Source organism: Aythya fuligula, chromosome 1 (assembly GCF_009819795.1).
Source record: "Aythya fuligula isolate bAytFul2 chromosome 1, bAytFul2.pri, whole genome shotgun sequence".
Taxonomy (NCBI): Eukaryota; Metazoa; Chordata; class Aves; order Anseriformes; family Anatidae; genus Aythya; species Aythya fuligula.
This window is the reverse complement of record NC_045559.1, coordinates 145,680,742-145,703,847: the sequence shown is the minus strand read 5'-3', so window position 1 is coordinate 145,703,847 and position 23,106 is coordinate 145,680,742. Positions and strand designations below refer to the sequence as shown.

General features: G+C 44.1%; 2 protein-coding genes across 3 annotated transcripts in view; one reads left to right on the top strand and one right to left on the bottom strand.

The window, feature by feature from the left end:
* The window catches only part of COL4A2 (collagen type IV alpha 2 chain), a 134,980-nt gene extending 122,824 nt beyond the window's left edge, over positions 1-12,156 (bottom strand). Inside the window, exons 1-2 of the mRNA XM_032185311.1 lie at positions 11,896-12,156; positions 11,670-11,757 (exon numbers count right to left, since the gene is read on the bottom strand). Of these exons, the coding sequence (XP_032041202.1) occupies positions 11,670-11,757; positions 11,896-11,939 (132 nt within the window). The 5' untranslated portion in view covers positions 11,940-12,156. The remainder of the gene's footprint in view (positions 1-11,669; positions 11,758-11,895) is intronic.
* A 141-nt stretch (positions 12,157-12,297) lies between these two features.
* COL4A1 (collagen type IV alpha 1 chain) overlaps positions 12,298-23,106 on the top strand; it is a 128,089-nt gene continuing 117,280 nt past the window's right edge. For both annotated transcript variants that reach the window (XM_032192592.1, XM_032192582.1), the window contains exon 1: positions 12,298-12,512. In XM_032192592.1, coding sequence (XP_032048483.1) covers positions 12,450-12,512 — 63 coding nt within the window. In that variant the 5' untranslated portion in view covers positions 12,298-12,449. The remainder of the gene's footprint in view (positions 12,513-23,106) is intronic.

Sequence of the window (23,106 nt, the reverse complement as noted above, 5' to 3'; positions counted from 1 at the left end):
TGCAAATTTCTTATATTCACTTACAGCTTTCTACAATAAAATAATACCTGGGAACTATGAGAAAATCTACTCTCAAAACTTTTCTTGTGGAGCTGGGAGGGGACAGACCCAGGACAGCTGATCCAAACTGGCCAAAGGGGTATTCCATACCATCTGACATCATGCTAAACAATATATAGGGGTGGCTAGCTGGGGTGGGGAGCTGGCTGCTCAGGGTTAGGCTGGGCATCGGTCAGCAGGTGGTGAGCAATTGCATTGCGTACTTGTTTTCGTACTTGTTTCATACACATTATTATCAGTAGTACTATTATCACAGAATCACATAATCACAGAATTGAAGGGGTTGGAAGGGACCTCGAAAGATCATCGGGTCCAACCCCCCTGCCAAAGCAGGTTCCTCAGAGCAGGCTGCCCAGGTATGTATCCAGACGGGCCTTGAATATCTCCAGAGAAGGAGACTCCACAACCTCCCTGGGCAGCCTGTTCCAATGCTCCGTCACCCTCACCGTGAAGAAGTTCTTTCGCATGTTGGTGCAGAACTTCCTGTGTTCTATCATCAGTATCATCATTATTGATATTATTGTTATTGTTGTTATTATTATTATTATTAATTATTGTTGTTGTTGTTGTTATTATTATTTGATGCTACTATCAATCTAGTGACACACCCTGCAGACACTCCAAGTCCTGTGACAAGCCCAACTGCCACTCCAACCCCTATGATGGACCCTGCAGCCACTTCAGCTCCTGCTCCTGCAGTCATTTCATTGCTTGCTGATGTTCCAGTTCCAGCTCCTGCAGCCGTTCCAGCGCCTGCACGGAAGGATACATAGGAAGGGTATGGAAGGATATAACATTTCCTTCCTTGTTACTTTTCCAAGTTAAGAGGTATTACAGATAATGTAATGCAACTGCGTCATGGAAGTATTCTGTGGATGTTAAGGAGGAGAAGTGTTTAACACCCTGCTTATGGGCTAACAGGGAGAACAAGTTCCCTCTCCCCCTTGCTATGCACACCTTCTGCATCACGTAGGCCGGGGCCCACCTGCACTGTGACTGCAGCAAGACCAACACCACCAGGATGGACAGGCAGCGAGCCCTGACTTGCTCACACTCACTCACTGGTTATCGACCATGTCTCTCATGTTGGGGTTATGTTTTAAGACAGTCTTCTGTGTGGCTCTGCTGCCGCGGGGGCCGATGGACAGTTTGAAACTCATGCCTGAAGGACGAGAGACACGTGGACCTACAGTGGTCCACATTTCCAGGTCTCCCGCAGACTTGGTCCTGCAGCAGGACCCCTCAGGCACCTGCTCTCTGCTTCTACTTGTAAAATGCTGGAGTGTCCCTTTTGCTCAGGTCTCCAAGTTCTCTGGTATTTGTCTTGCTGCTTTTGGATGTGCGGAGATTTTGGGAACAGATCATCAGATCAAAAGGTCAGAAGTCTTTCCTGCTTGTGCTCTGGAGCACAGTCTTTGTGTACATTGCTCATCTGAGACACAAGGGACAGCTGATGTTCCTGACCAGACCCTTTGAAAAGGTTAACCAAACTATCTAAAAATTACACTTAGTTCTGAAGTGTCAGAAAAAAAGTAAATTTCTTCAAACTATGGCAAAAATGAGTTGGTCTTTCATATCAAAAAACAGAAAGCAAGAAACAAGCTTGTACCTGATTTTAATTCAGTACTCTCTCATTCCCTTTCATAGGAAAAAAGTACTCCCTTTTGACAGTCTGCAATCTTGGAAGTAGGAAGATACAGCAGAAATTCTGGGATTGAACTCTCTGGCTGAAAAAACTTCAGGGCAATCAGAGTGGACCACAAAAAGACAGAACAACGATCCCAGGCCTGGCTTTTCAACTACTGAGGAACAGCAGTTTCCTCAAAGAGAAGGGTAAGTTCATGTTTAGAGAAAAGCTGTATGCAGAGGGGGATCTTGAGATAAGATGAACAATCTTAGGAAAATCTCTCCTGATATGATAGGAAAACAAAACAAAACAAAATGAAACAAACAAACAAAAAAACCCCACATTTTTTTATGGATAAATGGTTTGGGGAAGATGATACTTCTGTACAGATGAATAGATTACCATGGGGTTACCCATTATCACTAAGAGGTGCCATAACCTTGCTGCAGTCTAAAATGTAAATTGTGAAAATACACGGCACGTGCACTTCCATATCCCTTTATCTCCTGAGAATGACGAACTTTATTTTCCCATTATGAATTTTTCTATTTGATGAAGTTAAATGTGTACTTGTCTTAATGCAATATTTATTAAAAAAACTAATTGGTAGCCCCAGATTGGTAGCCTCAAGGCTAAGAGTAAATAGCAGAGGCCACTCAGTCTACCTCTCATTCATAACAAATGATGGCTCTACCTCAGTTCCTCTCTCCTTCCTTACAAATATTAGTGGCTCTAAGGAAGATGGTGAATGATACACTAATAAGAGTGAAATCACATTCATGGAAAATGACATACCTTGAAGAGTTAGTAAAAAATTACACTATTCCTAATTGGGGGTGGTGTACTTCCAGTGAAACAGATGACCAGTCCAGACTATTTCATGGAAACTGGATTCTATATACAAAACGTTCCCAAAATGCCAGTAAGATGTTTCTGATCTGGTCACAGTAACTGTCCTATATCTTTCTTTGGGTAAAACAATAGACTAGGTGGTTGAAAGCATGAAGCCCTGCATACCTACTAAGCAACACAGGACCATGTTCACATGTTGCTGTAGGGCTTGCATGGATTCCTTGCTCTGACAAACTCAAGACTACCGTCTCAATCTTCAAAGTGATTTATGATCCAGCCTCAAGCTACCTTACTAATCACCCATCTACTCAATGGCGACACTATGTAATATTGTGTCCCTAAGGGACAATACAAACCTCAAGCAAGCGATTAGAGTTGTGAAAGCAGAAGTAATATTTGCTTGAGGTTTGCTGACATCTCAGACTATTGAACACACCTTATCAAGAATGGCTCCAACCTTATCCCTTTGAAGGCAAAGAATTTATTCCCTCCTACACAGGAAAATAATCAGAAGATCAGTATTGGTCAAAGTATGTGTTGTATGGATGGTGTAAGATGTTTGGATCTTGATTTGATGGCATAAATTCCTCAAAGGTAATCAATATTCAAGAGAAACCTAAATTTTTCCAGATTGTTCCCTAGTCCATGGCCCATATGAGTTCATTTGGATAACCATTCCTTGGAGAGGGATTCAGGTATAGATAGTCTGATGACTGAAACTGTTATGAAACTGCATAAAACTGTTAACATGTTCTACGCCTTTGAGCCCATTTAAGCCTATTTACTCAAAGTAAAGGGGTACTGATTACTTCAGTCCCTGGGTCATTAAAAGGTTGAAGTCCCAGGAAGTCCTCTCCTTAGACTTTGGTAAAAGGTAAGCAGATTATCTTATAGGGATTTTTTTTTTTTTTTTTTTTTTTTTAAGATAAGGTAATATTAATAGTTTCATAGATAGGGCACAAAGGCTGTGACCTGCCAAACAATCCAAAACTGTTGCCATAGATGAGGACTAGAAAAGTAAGAAGCAAATCTAGACTGGAAACTGACACTGTGTGACTGATAACCAATAAGCCTCAGTTTACAACAAATGAGGACAATTAAAACCCCCGCCTTCCACTACTCACCCAGTCTCAACTTTAATCTAAAATCAGAAGGTAAAAGCACATTTTTCACATTCCCCTCATCTGACCACTGTACATAAATACAAAATCTCTAGAGAGAGGGAGACAGATGAAGATGTGCTGAGGTTCTCATACTTTCCAAGAACAGATGAAAGAGCAGTTGGGGAGTGCAGCATAAGCCAGAAAATGAGCCTGTAGCCAAGTGCTACGTACTTGAGTCACTTGGGGACTTCCTCACGTGGGGAGGATGATCTTTCCTAACAGTTGTGTACAATGAAGAGGACTAGTGAATGCTTTTTTAACTTGCTTTTGCATTTTTGTTTCTGACCTGTCACCATTTGCATGTTTTTACGTGCTTATTTTTGTCCATTATTTTACTTGCATGATGCAGATACCAACAAATATGATGTCACAACACCATGAAACATCACATAAAGCTTCAAACAAGCTATCAGGACAGGATTTACTTTACTTATTCAAGCAGGTGACATAGAAATACAGTTGTGAAGCAAGCCACAAGTATTCAGAATGTTAACTGCTGCCTGCATTTTCTCACAATTTCTCAGCTGCTCATAAAGCAACTTAGTTTTCATGCAGTCCTACACAGATAAAATTGCCCAACTCACTGACTTATGTGAGAAATGAGAGAGGGACCCTGATTTCCAGCCAATTAATCTGCACTGAGGTGTCACAGTCTGAGGCACACGTGCTATGTCTGTGTTAATACGTTAAGTATTCCCATGCCCTGCAGCTCTGTAAGGGGCCATCATGGTTCAGTGGGTGGCATTGGTAGTAGGGTGATGGTTGGACCAGATGATCTTGAAGGTCTTTTCCAACCCTAATGATTCTGTGATTCTGTAATTCTGTGATTCTGTTTTGCAAATGAAGGAGGCTAATTACTAAGACTAATGACTATTATGGACATGGACAGACTGTGCCAGCTGGCCACAAGGGCAGAGAATACACCTGGGACTCTGCGGTTTGCAGTAAAGGACACAGCCAGAGAGGAAGCAGTCTGTGGGCTTTACTGAGTTAAGAGATACCAGATGTGCTGGCTACCACATAAGCACATACAGCAGAGAGAAGATTTAGGCAACTCTATATCTTCTCTGACAATGCACCTGCAAATCACCTGGGGAAAATTTAGCTTCAGTTCCACACCATGGGGGAAATGCTTAAATTTCCCCCCTTGCTTCCTTCTTCCAGCGAGTGCAACTGAAGATTTTCCAAGTGTCACGCAGAGACGCCTGGGCCGTTTTCCAGCAAGCTGTTTCTCTGGCTCCCAGCTTGGGGAGATATGCTGGCTTCCCATGCTCCGCGGCCCCAGCGGCTATTCCCAGCCCTGCGCGGGAGCGGCATTCCTTTCTGCCCACTCCCTGTGCTAAGGCTCAGCCCAGGACACGCCGGCAGCCCCGGTGGGCAGCTCCACTCTCCTTCCGGAGGGGCTCCCTGGGGCTTGGCTGGGGCACCGTGAGACTGTGACCAGGTCGCTGAACACCAATTGCCCTGGGGTCAGTGGGGCTGCAGCCCAAACGTGACATGCCTTCCTGCATCTGTTTGCAGTGTGCAAACGGGGGTTGTGCAGGCAGAGCAGGACTGAACCTCACAGAAAGCCAATGCTGTGCTTGCCAGTGTGGCAGGGAAGCCTGCTGAGCTCTCCCAGCTTCTCCCATCCACCTTAAGAAGTGATTCTGCTCCCCACGGCTGCCAGGCTGCGGTTTTGCAAGCGCAGGCAGGACCTGAGCATGGTATAGGCAGCAAATCACTGATCTGTACAAACTTTTTTTCTCACCCCCCAGTCTGGAGCTCTGCACACCCATGATGAAGAGCAGATGTTTTCTTGACCCTGTGTTTCCACAATTCAGACATGCAGAGAGATGGCCAATGTCCTGCTAAACCAGGGGCTGCAGCATCCCAAGGATGAGAATGGGCAGAAAGACACCCGCATGGTTCTCTGCCTGTTGCACCAGCACCAGTGGCTGATAGTGGGCTCTACAAGCTTGGCACTGCATGTAGCACTCATAAGCTCAGAGTTGGGACAGAGCTGCAATCTGAAACAGTGATACTTGTTTTCTAAAGAAACAAACAGAAATAAAAAGATCAACAACAACAACAAAAAGCTTTTGGCAAAGTATGACAAGTAGAACGTCTGTGTCATATCCAAAATTCTTCACTCCGCCTCAAATATTTCTTTTTACTCAGTCTGGTTACATTGTCAGAAGGTAATTTTGACCAGCAGAGAACCTTAAAGAGCCTTATGAAATAAAAAGGAAAAGCATAGCTGGAATAAAAAAAATGTTACATGGCTTCATCAGTCAATGGTGAAGGGAGGTTTGGGCATGATCTGCAGCTAAGACCTGCCAAAAAACAAGCCAAGCCCTATTTATCTGAATGATCTTCACTTGCTGAGTTCAAAAAGCTACTTCAAAATAAAGGTTGGGATTACTTAGGAATAAATAGGACATCTGAAATATCCCAAGCAAGTGTACATCACTGGGAACAGATATGATCTAAAAATTTTTCTGATCTTGCACGTATAGGATTATTTTAAAAAACACATGCCAATAATAGAATCCACAACACATTGCAAAATGCAATATATTGTTGGGAGGAAACAAACTTTGCTATTCACAAAAGTGGGATGAAAAAAACATATTCTGGAATATAAACTACCTGGAAGAATTTTAAAGACAGATTCTCTATGATGGACATAGTAACGGCATACGTCTTCCACCAGCAAAGTATTTGCAGTGCCTCTTGCATTACAGAGCAAAGATTATTTTATGAGATGGAGTGGCAGTTTGCAAAGAAAGAAAGCTGTTAATAGACAAATATATTTTCCTGTGCTACAAGGACTATTCTCAATGATCAGATGAAAGCTTTTTTTTTTTTTTTTAGTATTTAGTTATGCATTAAAACAGATGTCTGATGTCTGACTGAAGACTTTAATGGAGATCCTTGCCTTGGACATAAAGACATGGATTATAATGGTGAAAGGAAGACTCGGTGTCCAACCCCAGTAACCATCCCCAGCCTTGCTAACTGCTGTGGGGATGTACCAACCTGTGAAGCCTTCTCTGCCTCTCCACCCTAGTTGACATTTCCTATCCCCAGCTCCCCTGCCCAAAGCAGCAGCACCCTGCACTGTCTCTGAGTACAGAAAGTCCCTACTACCCCTCCTTCTTGGGCTACACAACCATAATGACATAATGGTGGAACAGTAGAAACTGCACATTATTTTACTGTGAACTTAGTCAGTTGCTGCAATTTGTAAGAAAATAACTGTTAATAAATACCTGTAAATACTGCAAATCTTACTGAACTTTTTGGTCCCTGGGAGCAAACAAGGTATTCCAAATAGTGTAAAACATTAGTTTCCTAAGGGAGAACATGGAAGATAAGCTGCAGCCTTTGGCAAGCAAAAGCGTCATAACAGTCAACTGCAAGATCACCTCTGAATCCTTCCAGATCTTGGATAAGTATACTGCAGTATGAAGAATGTTCTACTCTTTGCCTTAGAAAAACAAAAGGAAAGAACTGATAAAAAAATACTGTAGTTTCAGGCAAGAAACTCACTCATGAAAAAAGAAAAAGATCCACTCAAACAACCTGTGTTCTAAACTACTCAATCAAGATGTTTATAACAAGTGTCAGTTTATAGACATAACTGAATAAGCCACAACAGTTTTTTATTTGGGGTAAGTCTATTCTGCTTACAGATTTTTATTTTTTTTTTCTACAACATTAAAAAAATATAGCTGTAAAGCCATAATGCATAAAGACTTCCTGTGGTGCAATTACTACACAACAAAAGCCAGGTATACTACTTTATAAGTTCATGGAAAATCAATGTTTAATTTTTGTAACCACTGCAGCTGCTTTCAGATAAAGGTGACAAAATAAGTACATCCTTTCATTACATGCTAATGTACCATGACAGGATTCTTGTCTCTCGGTGTCAACATTTTAACCTCTGAGAAATATGGGAAGCTGCCAAAACTCTGTCTCTTCTACCAAATACAGCAAAACATGAGTATATATTATGTCATTTAATAAATGTAAAAGACAGAATTACACTGAATATATTATTGCTACCATCCCTTGAGCGTGCTCCTATCTACTCACAAGAAAAAGTGAGTCAAGAGTCTACACATGGCTTTCCACTGAGAGATTACAGAACAAGGGCATGTACAAGAACCTCTTTCCATTGTTAATGCAGTGAGACAAAGTATATTGCTTCTGGCGTATCCAGTTCTTGCATGAGTAACTTTAACCAGTGTTACAAGATACGTCTGTATACAAAGATTGGTCTGATTTAATACATATAGACATGGCAGAAATCTACCTAGGAAGAATGATTAATTCATAAGAAATTAGGCTGAGCATTGGTATCATAGGCATGACAGCTAAAAAGAATTTCACTAAGTATTTGAGGAATAATAAGGGAGTGTAACATTTAAGGAAATCCTCTTACTGATGAGTGGAGCAGACAGCATATGAGAAAGAAAGGACCAGAAGAAAGGAATTCATAGCTATAGAACAAGACTATTTCCATATATGTAATACTTGCAGAGAGTGTGTTTGTCTGACATTGTAAAGATGCTGTCAGATGAAATCTTTGCTCTGGTAAAGAAAAAAATAATCCCATTTGGGCAGCCATCTAGAGCATGATGCACACTGTAACACTCATCATGATGGGGACACCACTGCCAGATCAAGGCATGACGGTGTCAGTGGAAGTGAGGGGTTGTGCCTACTGCAGCTGCCTGCTAACCACCTATTTCACTCAAGACTCCTCACAGTTCTTTAATGGAGTTGCTGCTTCTTCACATCTTTGTGGCTGAACACAGAAAGAGTCCTCTCCAAACTACCCAATAATTCTTTCAGGGTCCAAAGAAATAGTGAATAAAGTGATCAGATATACTGGGAGGCTCCCCTAAATGATGTTTTTCTTTTTTTTTCCACATAACATTATTCTGTCCAATTTTTCTTATAAAACACCACTGTTACTGAAAGATGAACCAAATTGTATACTCAGCTAAACAGACATGAAAAAGCCATGACTGCAAGCTAGTGGAATTGTCCCAAATTACCCCATTGCAACAGTGAAATGAAATTGTTCTAAAATGGGATTGCCACATTTCTCTTAGGGAGATTTCCTAGACAGAGCTGTTTCTGAAGTAGTGCACAGGTAAGGTGTCCGATATTTGCAGGAAGTGATGTACTCTGCATGCACTAAAGAGTGTAGCAGAAGAATTTGATAAGTCAAGTTGACTACTCATTCCTATGTCACCTGTGCAAGTACACATGGAATATCATATTTTGCACACTGTGATCTTGGTGCATGCATTTCCAGTGGACATGGCCAGCAGGGTGGGCTGAGTGATTGATCCACCCTAACCTCTATTGGCCTGGAAATCCTGGGTCAACAAAAAAAGTCCTCCTATTTCCACCAGATAAAGGTTTCCAGATGGAAACAAACGGTACACATCTGGGAAAACTTGGATATATGATAGCTGTAGTGCACTGACACATAACTTAGAGCATCAACTTGTGTTAGCAACCTCATTTTACTACAAAGTCAGCAGAAAGAAGTACATACCACTGTTGGCTTTATCCTCTCTTTTTAGGGCTTGTTGCCCTCTTTGATGCCATCCCCCTGAATATATCCCTTTACAATATCACAGAAGTAAAAAAGATCATATTCCGTACACTACTTTGACTCTATATTTTTTCTCCATACATTTTTCTATGCATCTATATATGTTGTTCTTTTTAAATACCTATCAGTTGTGATCAGTTATGCATAGTTATTTTTCCAAATGTTATTCTAACTTTCTCTTGACTTTCTTTCTTTAGTCTGACATTCATTCCCTTCTTTTCTATGATTCCACTGCTCCCACCAGCATTTAGCTTTTTTAAAAAAGTGATTTTCATTAGGAGCAGTTAAAAAAATATACTAAGAGGGCACCAATGAAGTCATTAAATGTTTTTAAAAGCTATTTAGAAAGAAGTGCGCTTTGGGAAAGACAGGAAAAAATCATCATCAGTAGAAGGTATATTCTCTCTGAAAAGAAAAAAAAAAAAGTATTTTGGATGCAATACACTTGCAGTGAGAGAAACAGTGAGAAATTTGTGAACTTGGCTAAACTTCGGGTATTTAACACAACTTAATTTTATTTAAGCCAGATGAACATTTATATCTACAATTTAGAATGGTTCCAAATTTATTTGAGGCCTTTAACATCACCAGCCAGCATATGCCAAAGACTGCTAAAGATAACTGGGGCCTGATCCACTCCATTTGGCTGTCTCCTTTAGTATTTTCATCCAGGAACTTCTCTTCCCTAGCTCTCTGAGCCCAAAGCTGGAGTCCTCTCCTCTGGCCAAAGATACCATTACTTCTGCCCTGATCCTCTGATATTCTAAACATCCTCTTTCTTTTTCTTCCTCTCACTTCTTTCTTTGCTCAGAAACATCCACTCCGTAGCAGCTACAACAGTCTGCCAGACATGGTGTCCAGTCAGATGTTCTGGGTTCCCTTCTTTTTCTCTTCCTCCTTTCTGGCTTTCTCCTTCATCTCATTCCAGTGTCCTCCCATGTATAATTTTACTCATTCAGCAACGCTTATCTCCACCAACTGGAACCTGTTCACACACTTGGCTGTTGAATTCAGCTGCTATGCTTGTCTTATTACAGGCAGAACAATGATTTTTAAGATCTGTCTATAATAATTCATAGCGATTTTTGATGATGACTGCCAGTGCCCACCTGCAAGTACTCAGGTGCTGCTTCTTCCCACATGTCTACTTTGCCACTTTGCAGACACATTCAGATGGGGGCTGTTGCTGCGAGGAGCGAGCTGCCCGCCTCTCACCCCCAGCTGCTGTCTCCCAGGGCTGTGACAGCCCAAGTTTCCATGAATGCACGTGGGGATCTGAGCAAGGCTAAAGTTAGCTCTCCACACTCTTCTCTTTTTGGGGGCTGGTTAGTTTAAACCAATAATTTTCCAGTTTAGCTCGCCACGTGACTATAGAAAGATCTGTGCTGGCTGAGGGAAGAGAGTGGCACTTGGGGGGAAAATGGGATAAATACTTTGGTAGCAATGTGGCTCTGATTCTTCATGGAAAGATGATCATACTGCCTCACTCACATGCACAGGAGTGTTTCATCTCCTAAGCAGCTGCCACTATAGAACTGCCCATCAGGGAAACCAGACATCCATGGAGGCCAACTTAATCTTCCATGAAATTCTGGGGAAAACATCACTTTCAAGGAGATTCAAGGAACCGTGACTAGACTGCATGCACTAACTTGAGGAGGTAGCTCAGATATCTCCTTGGTATCCCTCTGCATTAACTCTGTAGCCTGCGGTCTACAAGCAAGAACACGAAGGAGAATAAATCATCCCACGCTGTGGCTAAAGCTCAGGTATCACACTACACGCTCTGCAGCACACCTTCAGAAAAAGAAGAGGCAAACCACGAATGACACCGTTTTAGGTCAGCTGATCCCAATGATGTCATTACTGGACCTAAAATGCTTTAATTGTCATCAGCCTGTTCTGGTTTCAATAGCACATGGTAGCATCATTCCTTTCGCGCAACTCAGCAGAAGGATGACGCCACCAAAAGATCATGGCAAAGAAAAATAATACATGACACTTGGGGGCCTCACTCACTGCCCTTCCTGTGGGGCTATGGGGCTTGTCTGCCAGCTTGTGCTTGGCCACAATGTGGAGAAACTCCCCCAGTACCCCACCTGGCACAACCAGCCATGCAGACCGAAGGGCAAACTGCAGCCACAATTGCGTGCCACAATACCTCCTGCAAAAGCCCTGATATTTCCTGCTTTTTAAGACATTATGCCATCTCCCTGTAAAGACATAACCACACCAGGTATCTACGAGGAGGGTAAAGTAATAAAAAATAAGGGGTAAAAACTGCAGAGAGTGGGATTAAAATATCAGTAGAATAGCTCTTAAAAAAGGTAATTGAGGTGCACCTTACCCTCGCATGGCGTTTTGGTGGCCTTCCAGCATCTACTCTGGCGGCTGACAGCACCACCTCCAGCAGGACCAGCGCGATCCCCAGATCCCTGCACGGAGAAGGGAACAAGCTCAGTGTTGTTGCAAGCGAGCACAAACACAAGCACGTGATAGACTTCCGCGGCTCAAGGTGACAAGGCGACTTCGGAAAAGTTGTTCCCCGCAGCCCCCCGGGCGGATTTACTTACGGACGAACCAAAGCACTCGCGCTGGGAAGCTGCGCGATGTCCATCTTCGCTCATTCCCAGCCCGGGGGCTCCGCTCACGGCTTCCTCTCGTCGCCGGGCCGTCCCCTGCGAGCCGAGCTGAGCCGAGCCCGCTCCTGGCACCCTCCGGAGCTCGGCGAGGCGCTGCTGGGGGGGCTCGCAGCCGCCCGGCCCGGCCCGGCCCCTGCCCCGCTCCGCTCCTCTCCGCGACCTCCCGGGCGGCCGCGACGGTATGGGATGAGGAAGCGACGCCTCTACCCCCCCGCCGCCCGCACCCACCCACCCATGGCCGGCAGAGGAGGAGGAGAAGGAGGAGGAGGAGGAGGAGGAGGAGGAACCGCGGGGAGCGGGCGAGGTTGCGCGCTCCCAGGGTCTCCGCCCGGGGGAGGAGAGGGGGCTGCCGCCGCCCATCGGTTACGGCGAGGCGAGTCCCTCGCCCTGAAGGCAGCCGCGGCCGCCACGGAGGGGAGAAGCACGGCTGTGGGGCCGGCCCCGCGGAGCCCCCACGCCCAGCCGCCGGCACGGTGCGCGGCAGCATGTGGCTGTGGCTGGGCTTCGGGCTGCTGCTCAGCGCAGAGCTCGACACCGTCGCCGCCGCGGTGAGTACGAGGGGGCTGCCCCCGCGCCCCTCTCGGACCCCCTTTGCTGTGGGGACGGGACCCGAGGGACCGGGGATCCCCCGGAATCGCGCGGGGGGTCTCCGCGGGTGGGCAGGCGCGGCGGCCAGGTGGGGGGACCGGGGGGATGCCCGGCTGCCCCGCCGCTGCCCTGCGCGGGTGCGGAGCGGGACCGAGCGCGGGGCGCCGCGGGATGGCCGCGGGGTCCGGGTCCGGGTCTGGGTTTGGGTCCGAGCTCCGGGCACGGCCCCGCCGTGGTCTCGCTGCCCCCCGGCTCCTCGGGGAACGGCTCGGGGTTGGGAGGGAGGATGGAGAGCGCAGCCGGGACCTAAAGCAGCGCGGGCGCCCGGAGAGTGATAAACAAAACAAAACAAAACGGAAAGGTGAGCTTTTGTAGGGAAAAACAGCGACAAAAAATGCGTCTGGCTGCTTGGATTCAAGGAGTCGTGCTCGCTGCCTTTGACCCCCGCGATGGGCAGTCGGCCGGAGACCAGGAATGATTCTGATGTTAATGATTAAAGTTCAGTTCTGGCACCTTTCCTGACAGAGCGAGATTCAGCTGCAGACATGTAAAATCGAAAGTATGCAAGTAGTCTGAAAGTTTTGCTAAGGGAGCTAATTTTATCCCTGTGATATTAGCTACCCGCTGCCCTTAAGTTAAAGGACTCCGTTTCCTAGCGCTCCTGAAGTATTTTGCAGTGCCTCGGACCGTCTCTCCCCTAAGCAAAGGGAGTTGACATGATAACGTGAACTGAGTCATCTTCTCATGGTCTTTGGTTTCTTGCTTTTGGGGAGTTCGACCCCATAGCAGTGAAATCCAGGGGTGCAGAAAACCAGTAGCCACGGGCAGATGGGTTGTTTGTCACATTCCCTGCCGTAAATGTAAGATCTGGCATTTTAAGCAGTGAAGGAAGTAGCAGAGAGGCTCATTGTAAACTTGTTTTCTGCAGAAAGCAAGTTCTATATTGAACTGCTTTTTTCTGTGTGACCATGGGGATGGTATCTATGCCTTGGATCAGCTGAAGTCAGAAATGCACTGAACTTCTGACGTCTGATCTGTTGCTCCTAGGCTGATAGTATCAGGCTCGCAGTGATGGCAGTAAATCACTTGGTGATGCACCTTTGGGATGATTCACCCATCATTTGGCATTAAACTGTCTTCCTTTCAGGATATAATTAAATTTAATTAATTAAAATCTTTTGAGGTAAATCATTCATGTTTGAATTCTGAATTTGGTGTTCCTAGAGGTATAAATGTCTCTCTGTGAAATATGTTCCCACCTTGCACAGTTTAAGTGAAGTCATTGGGTAAACCCCAGCCGTCAGTGACAGACAGACAGCTATGTGACAAAGACCTGCACATTAAAAGAAAATTTGAGCTTTAATACTACTTATACAATTTCAAGTCTTCCATAGCAACCCTGAATTGTTCTAAAGTTGTCCTGTGTGTGCAGGATAAGTTGCTGTATTCACATCAAGGCTCCTAAATGCAATCTGGAGCTGTTAATTACGTTACGGAGCTGTCACACTATTAACCACCCTTTCTGTGCTATGCTGGCTACAGATTGCTCCTGATTGCTCGGTGCCACCAGGAAACACAAGCATGCCACGGAAGCCGAGCTCCTTGAGGCTTTATTGCCATGGATGAACTTTCAGCCATGCATGGCTGGCCTTTCGCTGCGTGCCGTTCTGCCAGCATTGCCCTCAGCAGATCCCCAAAGGCTCTGGGGCCTGCTTCTCTCCGGAGAGCCCAGAGCTGGCTTGGTGCACCCGGGTAATGGTGGCCGAGCGGGGCTGTCACATACATGAGCCTCATTCTCCTGCTTTCTGAGGGTTGGCGGGGCTGGCCCCATGCTCACATTGTCCTGGGCCAAATGTGTCCCTGCTGCTCGGTTGTTCTGTTTATGTTTGAGCAACGGTTGTGTTAAAAGAGGGCCGTGTGGTAGGAGAGGTTGCATGCAGCGCTGGGGGTGACAGGCTGAAGGAATCAGCTGGTTCTTTCCTGCCCTGAAATAACTTGTATAATCTAGATGAAAAAATCGTTATGTTTGTGCAGCCACCGTCTTGTCATGCTCTTAGTCGTTCTGTGGCCTTCATCACAGAATCTCTGAGGCTGGGGCACCTTGCAGAACGACTCATCCAAACCCCGCCCAGAGCAGGCTCACCTATAGCAGGCTGCTCAGGGCTGTGTCCTGTGGGGTTCTGAGCACCTCCAAGGATGGGGACTCCACAGCCCCTCTGTGCAACCCGTCCCATGTAGTAGACATGTTTCTTCATAGTTCTCCTTGTGGTTGTGCAGGAGTGACTAGCTGAAACTCGAGGTCATGTCTGCAAGGGCAAATGTAGCAGAAGCAGCTTGTGCTGTGTTGCTCTCAGGGATTCTGCAGAGTAACAGGGCCAACAGTAAAAAAACTCTTTTTATCACTGACTTACTCATGATTAAATACATACAAGGAGATTTGGAAGGACTCCTCTCATGTCGGCATTTGATGCAGCAACGCCAGCCTTGAGCCAGCTGCTGTCAGGATCCCGTGCCTTAGTGCACAACAGGGGACCACTCCTTTGCAGCTCCCATGGGGACCTTGCCAGGGTGTGAAATGGCACTACGAAGTACACCCACATGTGACACTGGAAGCTCAAAGCATTTCATGTTCACCCATTGTCATTGAAATACTAATTATAGCTGATTCGGGCTTTTGTACTGTTCCATGTTTTACTCAGGAGATTCATTTTCAAATTGTAAAGGGAGCAGAGCAGAAGACAGGGCAGCAGTTTATTGTGTTTTCAGGTCAGACTGAGAGAGAGCTCCCGTGAGGCAGTTACAGGAGAAACTTGTTTTGATGGATCTCTGCAGGGGCTCTCATTTCTGACACTCTTCAAGCTGCCGCTTCCTTTGGAGAAAGTCTGCTTCCTAGCATTAGTACTGCTTGGTTGAGGGATGACAATGCCATGGAAATCCTGGTTTCGTGTTTTGATACCCTCTCCACACCACTGCAGATGCCTTCTGTGTGTTTTCCGAAATGGAGCAAGATCTCCTGGCTGCATTTAAGTAGTGGGGCAGATCAGCCTTGACACGAGCAGGCTGGGTGCTGGTGGGAGGCCAGGAGGTCCCTGTCCCCAGGTGAGCCCTGCCTGGTGTGTGTGTCCTGGCAGAGGCTGGGATGAGGCTGCTCTGCCCTGTCACCCTCACACCTTCCTCTCATCACCCTCCTGTTTTGAAATCATAAAAACACAACCAACCAACCAAATAAAAAACCCCTGCTCCCAACTAGTTTGAATGATTTTTCTGTTCTGATTATGTTAAACACAGTTTATTGAGATAAAGGCAGGTAAGCCAAGGGCAGAGAAAAGAAATGACTAAAGAGGCCTGGATGACTGACAGCAGTTCAGGGTGTGCTTTTACTAGTGAAATCAGGCTATGTTGGCCACCTGCCTTCTGCAGCCTTTCATGCCTATCACTGTGACTGTCTTTGGTGTTGAGAGACTCAGCTCACCTCTCCCTCGAGGCCATTTGAGATCCTTGTCCCTAAATGACCTCAAGGACTTGTCTTGTTGACACTAAGAGCACGTCTAACAAACCTTGGCAAGTTTGAGTTCAGGATGGAGATGTGGTTACTGTAATTCAGAAGATGTGGCCAGAAGGAGAGACCCAAATGTCTTCCGCAGAGTTAAGCACCTCCCAGGCTAGAAGGCATCCCTGAGAAATGGGAGATGAGGGTCGATTCCCCCTGCCAGGCTATGGTGGGACACAAGAAGGTGTGAAGGACAGCTCTCTCCCTTGCTCCTGTAGGAGCTAGGTGGCCTGATAGGAAGGGGTGTGGGACTGGGGGTGGTAGATGGTGCACTACAGAGAGAGATGAGAGCATGGACATGCATGTGGCCTTCCAGCTGGGAGATTCAGATGTCATCTTCTCCCATGTGATGCTAGTGTGGTCTGTAGCCTTGTTGTTACAGGAACTGTACTTGCCCAGGAGGTGGGAGAGGTGGATGAATCCGTCTGGGCAGAAGGGGAATTGAGATGGGTTGCCCAGCTCCCCCAGGGACACCACTGTTGCATGAGAAGGGCGTAGTGGTGGCTGCTCCTCCAACCCTATGTCAGAGCAAGAGTAACCCAGTTCTGCATCCCTCAGGTATTTGAGGTTGGCTACTTGCATGTAGGAGAGGGATTGTGGCCTCAGAGCTGAGCTAGCGCCTGATTGTGAGCAGTGGTTTTGGGAAGGGAGAGTGTGGTAGAGGGTCTGGAGAGGCAGGTTGCTTCAGGAGCACATAAGGGGTTGCTGCCGGCTGTGTTCGAGCACCACCAGCTGAGCACACCAGTGACGGAGATCTCAGCCAGCCTCCTTCCCCGAGCAATCCTGACTCATCTTCGTCAGCCCCTTCCCGCAGCCAGCTGTACAGCATCAGCAGACGCAAGTGCATTTCTGAACCGTCATCCCAAGTAGCACAGTTCTCACTTCTGGGCGCTCGGGTGTGTTCAGTGTCTTCAGAACTACTGCAGTATTTCATCGCAGCTCATCTGCTTAGCGTTTGTAGTCCTGGGATATATAGTTGTGTTGTATGGGGTCTGAGGTTATGCTGGTTGTATATGCTGTCAGTTGCCATGATCACGTAGAGAAATGTAGGATAGCTGCTTTAGGCAGCTAAGACAATTGTTTAAAAACGTCAGAAACCATCTCTAGGGATAGGCTTGTGAATATTGTTCTTTTTATAGAACTAGACTAAACACGATTCAACAACCTCAACATGAGAATAAATTGACTTACTTCATCAGTGTTTAAAAGTTACATAGTGCTCCCTTCCCAGAATTTCCGTTGGTATTACAAAGGCGTTTGACACCTTGCAAAATATGGCCAAAGGGAGAAATTTGGGCATGGGCTATAACCTGACTGAAATAGCAACCAGTGTAGATAGGGAGCAGTTGAATATATGAAGCACTGCTACAATTTAACGATGTTTGTGGGAAGATAAATTTTGACTTCTCAGGGTTGTGGCCGGCTGGGATTATTCTTGGTAATTTAATACATCAGAAAAGTATGTGGCATTAGCCCTCCAAGAGTCTTTATATAGCAGTATCTTGGACAATGTGGACATAAAATACAGAACAAATTAAAACATTGTTGACATATATCGGTTACTGTCATTGTGCCATTCTAATCTGCAGTGGCTTGCAGTAAAGAGAAAGGCAAATGTGTACTTTATAAATAATATAAGTAGAAAATACAAAAAAAAAAAAAAAAAAAAAAAAAAACATGGTTTGCCGTTACTCTCTGACATGTATAAACAGATAAAGAATAATCAAAAGATTTAATCAGAAAAAAATGTGTCTATTTCAGCTTAATGTTTCTACTTAGTATTGAGAAAAATACATGTATACAACTAATTAGGATTAAGTAAGTATTTCTGAGGCTGAAAAGATGACTGTTTAACCTCCATTTATCTTTGGCATATTCTCTTAGAGGAAGGCAGAACCTGGGTAAATATTCTAAAGAAGAAAAAAAAGTGTGTTTTTAAGAGCACCTTTGCTTCCAGTTCCTTGTACTTCTGGATACTCTATTCTGCTTTAGATTCGGTTCTTACTGCTTTAGTTGATCAAGTATCTCACCTGGGTGTTTCTTTGGAAACCTCTTGCAGCCTGCATCCCATTGTGCTTACCTCCATCGTATTTCCAACCCAGGCAAAAAACACAGGAAGCCTTAAGGTTGTATTAACTCTTTATAGCTTAGTTGAATGTGTGGTGATTGTAGGAAATACTCCTCCTCACCTTGGATTTGCCAAGTTTTAAGGATATGAAGCTTTGTACTGACAAAGTCTCGGTTCAGACAATAATTGTGGTGCTGCCTGTATACCTGTGCGGCAGAGTTTCAGTAACATTAGTGCATCGCTGGTCCAAGGTGTTGCTGTGTTGCAGCAGGCAGCAGGTGCTGTGGGAGCCTGGGAATCCCCTGGGATTGGAGATGAGTCAGCCTGGCCTCACAACCCACAAAAAAAGCTCTCTCTCTCTCTTTTTTTTTTTTTTTTTTCCTGGAGGGTGTAATATGACAGAAAAGGCATGGCCAAAGATGAAAAGAGAAAAGCCAGAAGAAAATGTGAAGATGATGGATTTTCTTCTTTTTAAAATGCCTTCTTGTAGCCACACACATTTTCTGAAATAAATGGCATAAGATTTTCTGACGTTGTGCCAATCTAATTCATAGAAAGTGTAGCTGTGTTTTTAACACAGTTATTCCGTTTGTTTTATGGAATATTATGTAGGTTGGGGTTTTTGGGTGGATCCAAGAGATCTACTAAACATCCTCTGTTCCCCTCCTTTCCTCTGCCTTTTCTGTCTGTGCACACTCCTGCTGCCTTTACCTTCACTGCTCCTGTTGCTGGCAAACAGCCCCTTACAGGGTCTAAGGAAGGGTGTGCATCACTAGCAGAACAATGCAGCACACAAAACACAAAGTGCTGTCAAGTGTGTGGGGTAAACAAATTGCAAAGTAATCATTCATTTTCTTTCATCTTTTTTGTGGCTTTCATCTGCTAGTAACCGTGACAGATACAACATTTTGAGATGAAGGTTTTCAAGCTGAGAAGGAGCTGGTGGAATAAATGATAAAAGTTATAAAAATACCAAAATTAATTTCAGTCTCTACAACTGGGAAGCAAAAATAGGTTTTTAAGTAAGATTTTGTCACCCCAGTGGAGAACTTTGTGTAGCTGTTAAAGTAGTAACAGAAGCAATGTGCTAAAAAGCCTGGATTTATAGACTCTGTACTTCATGTCTGAACTGAGATATGATGAAAACCACAAATTAGTTCTGGATGTTGAGCTTCTTTGAAAGCTGCCAGAAGTCCAGTGGTATTCCCCTGCACCTGCTAGAAGAAAATGACCTGTGGTGGCTAACATTTCATCTCCTCTACCACCTATAAAAAACACGCCTTTTCTCTGCCCTGTTCCTTCTCACCTGCTGTGGAGTTCATGATCTCTTTGACCACATGAAGGGTCTGTGATTTCACCAGCAGGGACACCTGTCCTTCTAGCCAACGTGCTCTGCTCTTGTGTATGTCTTCTTGTATTTGATGATGTTGCCTTTCCTTTGAGTTCTAGTTTAGAGGATGGATGATGGATGTGTTCTAATTCATCAGTGTAGTTGATGTGTTTTTTTTTTGTGAAGATTATTTCTACAAATATTCACATGGAAATTCACAGTGAAGTATGTAAGTTTTCATTCAAATAATCACAAACTTAGAGGAAAATTGTGTGTGTGTTGTTTTATTAGCAGTAGTATTTTGATAGATAATCTCTGGAGTCCCTAATTTAGAAAACAGATGCCAGGATAAGAACGGCTTTTTTTTTTTTTTTTTCGTGTCACATCTCTCTTCAGGCAATGTTTCACTTGTAACTAAGGGATAAAACAAATTAGCCCATTTTCACTGGATAGCTATGTTCTGACTGGGTATTCTAGGTCTTTTGGTCTTACTAGTCTTGTTTATCTAGTGAAGAAAACTTCTAGTCTACTGAAGACTTCTGTTGAAATATTTGATAGCCTAAAAGCATTGAAACAAATTCTAAGATTGTAATGAAACCCAAATAAGGCTGAAAAAATATGCTGGCATGGACTTTTGGGGCCCTAAAGAATTAGAACAAAAGTATGAAGAAAAATTAGTACATTAATGGTTTGTATTCACAGTGCACATATTAAGGGAAAAATCAGCTAAGTGAGGTTGACTCAAACATTCCAGGAATTTTCATATTGTGCTTGAAGCTCTGTCCCTTTTATGGCAATGGCAAGTCAGTTATCTGCTAGTAGAATAAAAAAGGATAAATTCTGGCTGCCATAAAGCCCAGATGCATGTGCAAGCTGTATTCAAGGCCCAGACTCAGAAGATGGTTTAGCTGTAAATATTCAAACGTGTTTTTAACAGTTTGCAAGAACAGGCAATGAAGACTAAAACTATGTAAATGCTCATAATATTGCTTGAGTAAAATATATATATATAAATATATATATATATATATATATTTATGGAAACTACCGTCCTTTTTATCACAAGTCTACTAACTGTGTACTTGTTATTAGCTGGAATTGCTTGTTATTTTGGAATGGACATGGAAATACTTAGAGAAAACTTGGGAATAGCAAGAGGTGTAAATGAAAGTAAGAAGCAAATAAAAGGCTTAATGTTATCCTAGGAAGTTTATGTTCTTATCCTGTGTTAAAATGATGCAGTGGTTGTAAGGAGTCAAGGCTCCATGACTGATGCCAAGGGGCCAGAGTAGAAACCAGGGCAAGAAACATCCCAGAAGGCAGGAATTAGAAGAGATTGTCAAAAACTGGAATAAAAAAAATCAGGAAGAGGGAAAGGACTAAATGCAGGAGCCATGGACTTTATGTTTTGATCATCTGCAGATCAACTGTGGAAGCAAACTCCTGCCCCTGCCCAGTTGCAAGGACCCCCAGCTGGCTGTCCCAGTTTGGACAAGGTTGGACAAGGTTCTTCTTATGGCCATTCCTGGCAAGTCCCAGTGGGGGAAGACTCAGACATGGGTTCTGATGACGTTAATTCCTATGTGACATAATTTTACTGACTTTCTATTGCTATTTTAAAACTTACTTCCCATTATGGACCTTGGTGATATATCAAATGTTGTACCGATGCCTAACATCTTTGGGTTAAAAAATGTCTCAGCTCATGCCCTTGGGAATGCCAAAATAATAGTTCAAATCATGCAGAAAAACACATCCATCTTGCTGGGGACATGCCTTTGAAAATGTTCTGTGATTCACACTGGTCAGACAAACACTGGTGCTGACTTCGATGCATTTTCCAGGAATGGTGTCTGGCTGGGAAAGTGCTGATGATCTGGAATAAACTGGAAGTGTCATAAGCATAGAAAAGCTCAAGGTGGCAGCCCATGAGATGTGCCCCAGACAGTTGCTGACCTGGCAGTGATGCTAGCTCAGTGGCCTTAGTCCTGTCAGGTGCAGAGTAATCTGCAGATTGACAATGATTTCAGCTTCCATTGAATTTATTTTTAGAGTAACTGAAGTTGCTAAGGACATGGAAAATATTCTCCTAGATCACAAAGGAGGCCAAAGAAGATGATGCTGGTAGGGTAAAGCTAGGAAACTGTGTATGTCAAAAATGAGGAAGAGTTTAGCTAGGCTGTCACCCTGTACCATCAGGCCCACAAACAATTCTTTGTCTTTCTAATCTGCATACATTATTGTAGATTAAAGTCTAAACATTTCATGAGGAAAATGTGAAAAGTTCTGGATTTCCCTCTCTGCTTGCTCAGATGCTTTCTGTCATGGCAATGCTAATGTGTAATTATATGGAACGGGCTTGCATATGGCACAGAGTGTATGTATATTCTCCAAATGAGATGTAGGAAATTGATTGATATGGGAATGTGCATATGTGGTTATGTCATGTCTTATATTGTTTCTGATAATGCCTTTCAATTGCTGATAAATGTGGTTCAGCTGCCTAGAAAATTATTTCACAGTTCTAAATCTAAAGATACGTAAGTCATATTAAATCAGTCATAAAAACAGAGGATGAGTTCTCAGTGAAGTTTCATATGTTATTGGATGAAACATTGCTGAAGTGTATGTTGTGATGTATTTAAAGTATGAGCATCTTATATGAGTTTTTCTGTACCTGAAAACAACTAATGAAGTTCCAGAACTTTACTTCAAATGTAGAGCTTGGGTACAACAACACTAGTTTAAAATGAATTTATAATATTGGGTATAAAGTAATCTGTTTCTCGTCATTATTATTTACTGTGTTAGAAAGTGTCGAGTGCAGAATTCCTGTTCTTAGATTTATTGTATTACATGGAAACTGCCAAGAAAGCATTTTTAAAATCTGAATCACTCGATGCTACAGGCAGATTTATGATGGATCTTCGTAATTAACCAATTTCATAATTGTCATTGGTGGTGGCCAGCTCTGTATGCTTCCTTCTGATAACCCCATGTCAAGTGAGATAACTGGTCGAATGGTTGTCTGCTCACTTACTTGACTGGGTTTGGTATTTCAAAATAGTGCTTTTTATACTTGAAAATTTGTCTGGCTGATGGAATTACCTCATGACCCTTTTCTTAAGTGTAGAACTGGGTCTGTCATGGAAAAGCCTGATCTTACAAAGGTCTCCATAAGTTTCTTTGGACTGGATTTTGGTGTGTGTGCATTTGGGGAGGCAAGAAGGGAACGGGTCGTAAAACAGTCAAGATACTTTGCCCATTGTGGTGAAATGCTGCAATGCAAGCGAGGCAGAGGAATACATGTATTTCTCAAAGTATTGGCTGGGTAAGACCAACCTCCATGGTGAGATGTCCCCCAATGCATGCTGTGCTCCCAGTGGGATGGCTGGTGTTTCGGTCTTCGCTTTACACCTGCTTTCCCATGGTGTGTTGTAGATCAGACTGGAAGCATCACCAGCTTTTTCTTCCCCAGCTGTTTCCTCCTTCATGTAAAGCCTTGGAGATGAACCAGCACCGTTTCCCTTGAGCTGGCTGCTGGCACCTGTGTGTTGAAGCAGGAGCACAGCTGGGCTTGAGCTAGCCAGCAGAGATGTGCTCCTG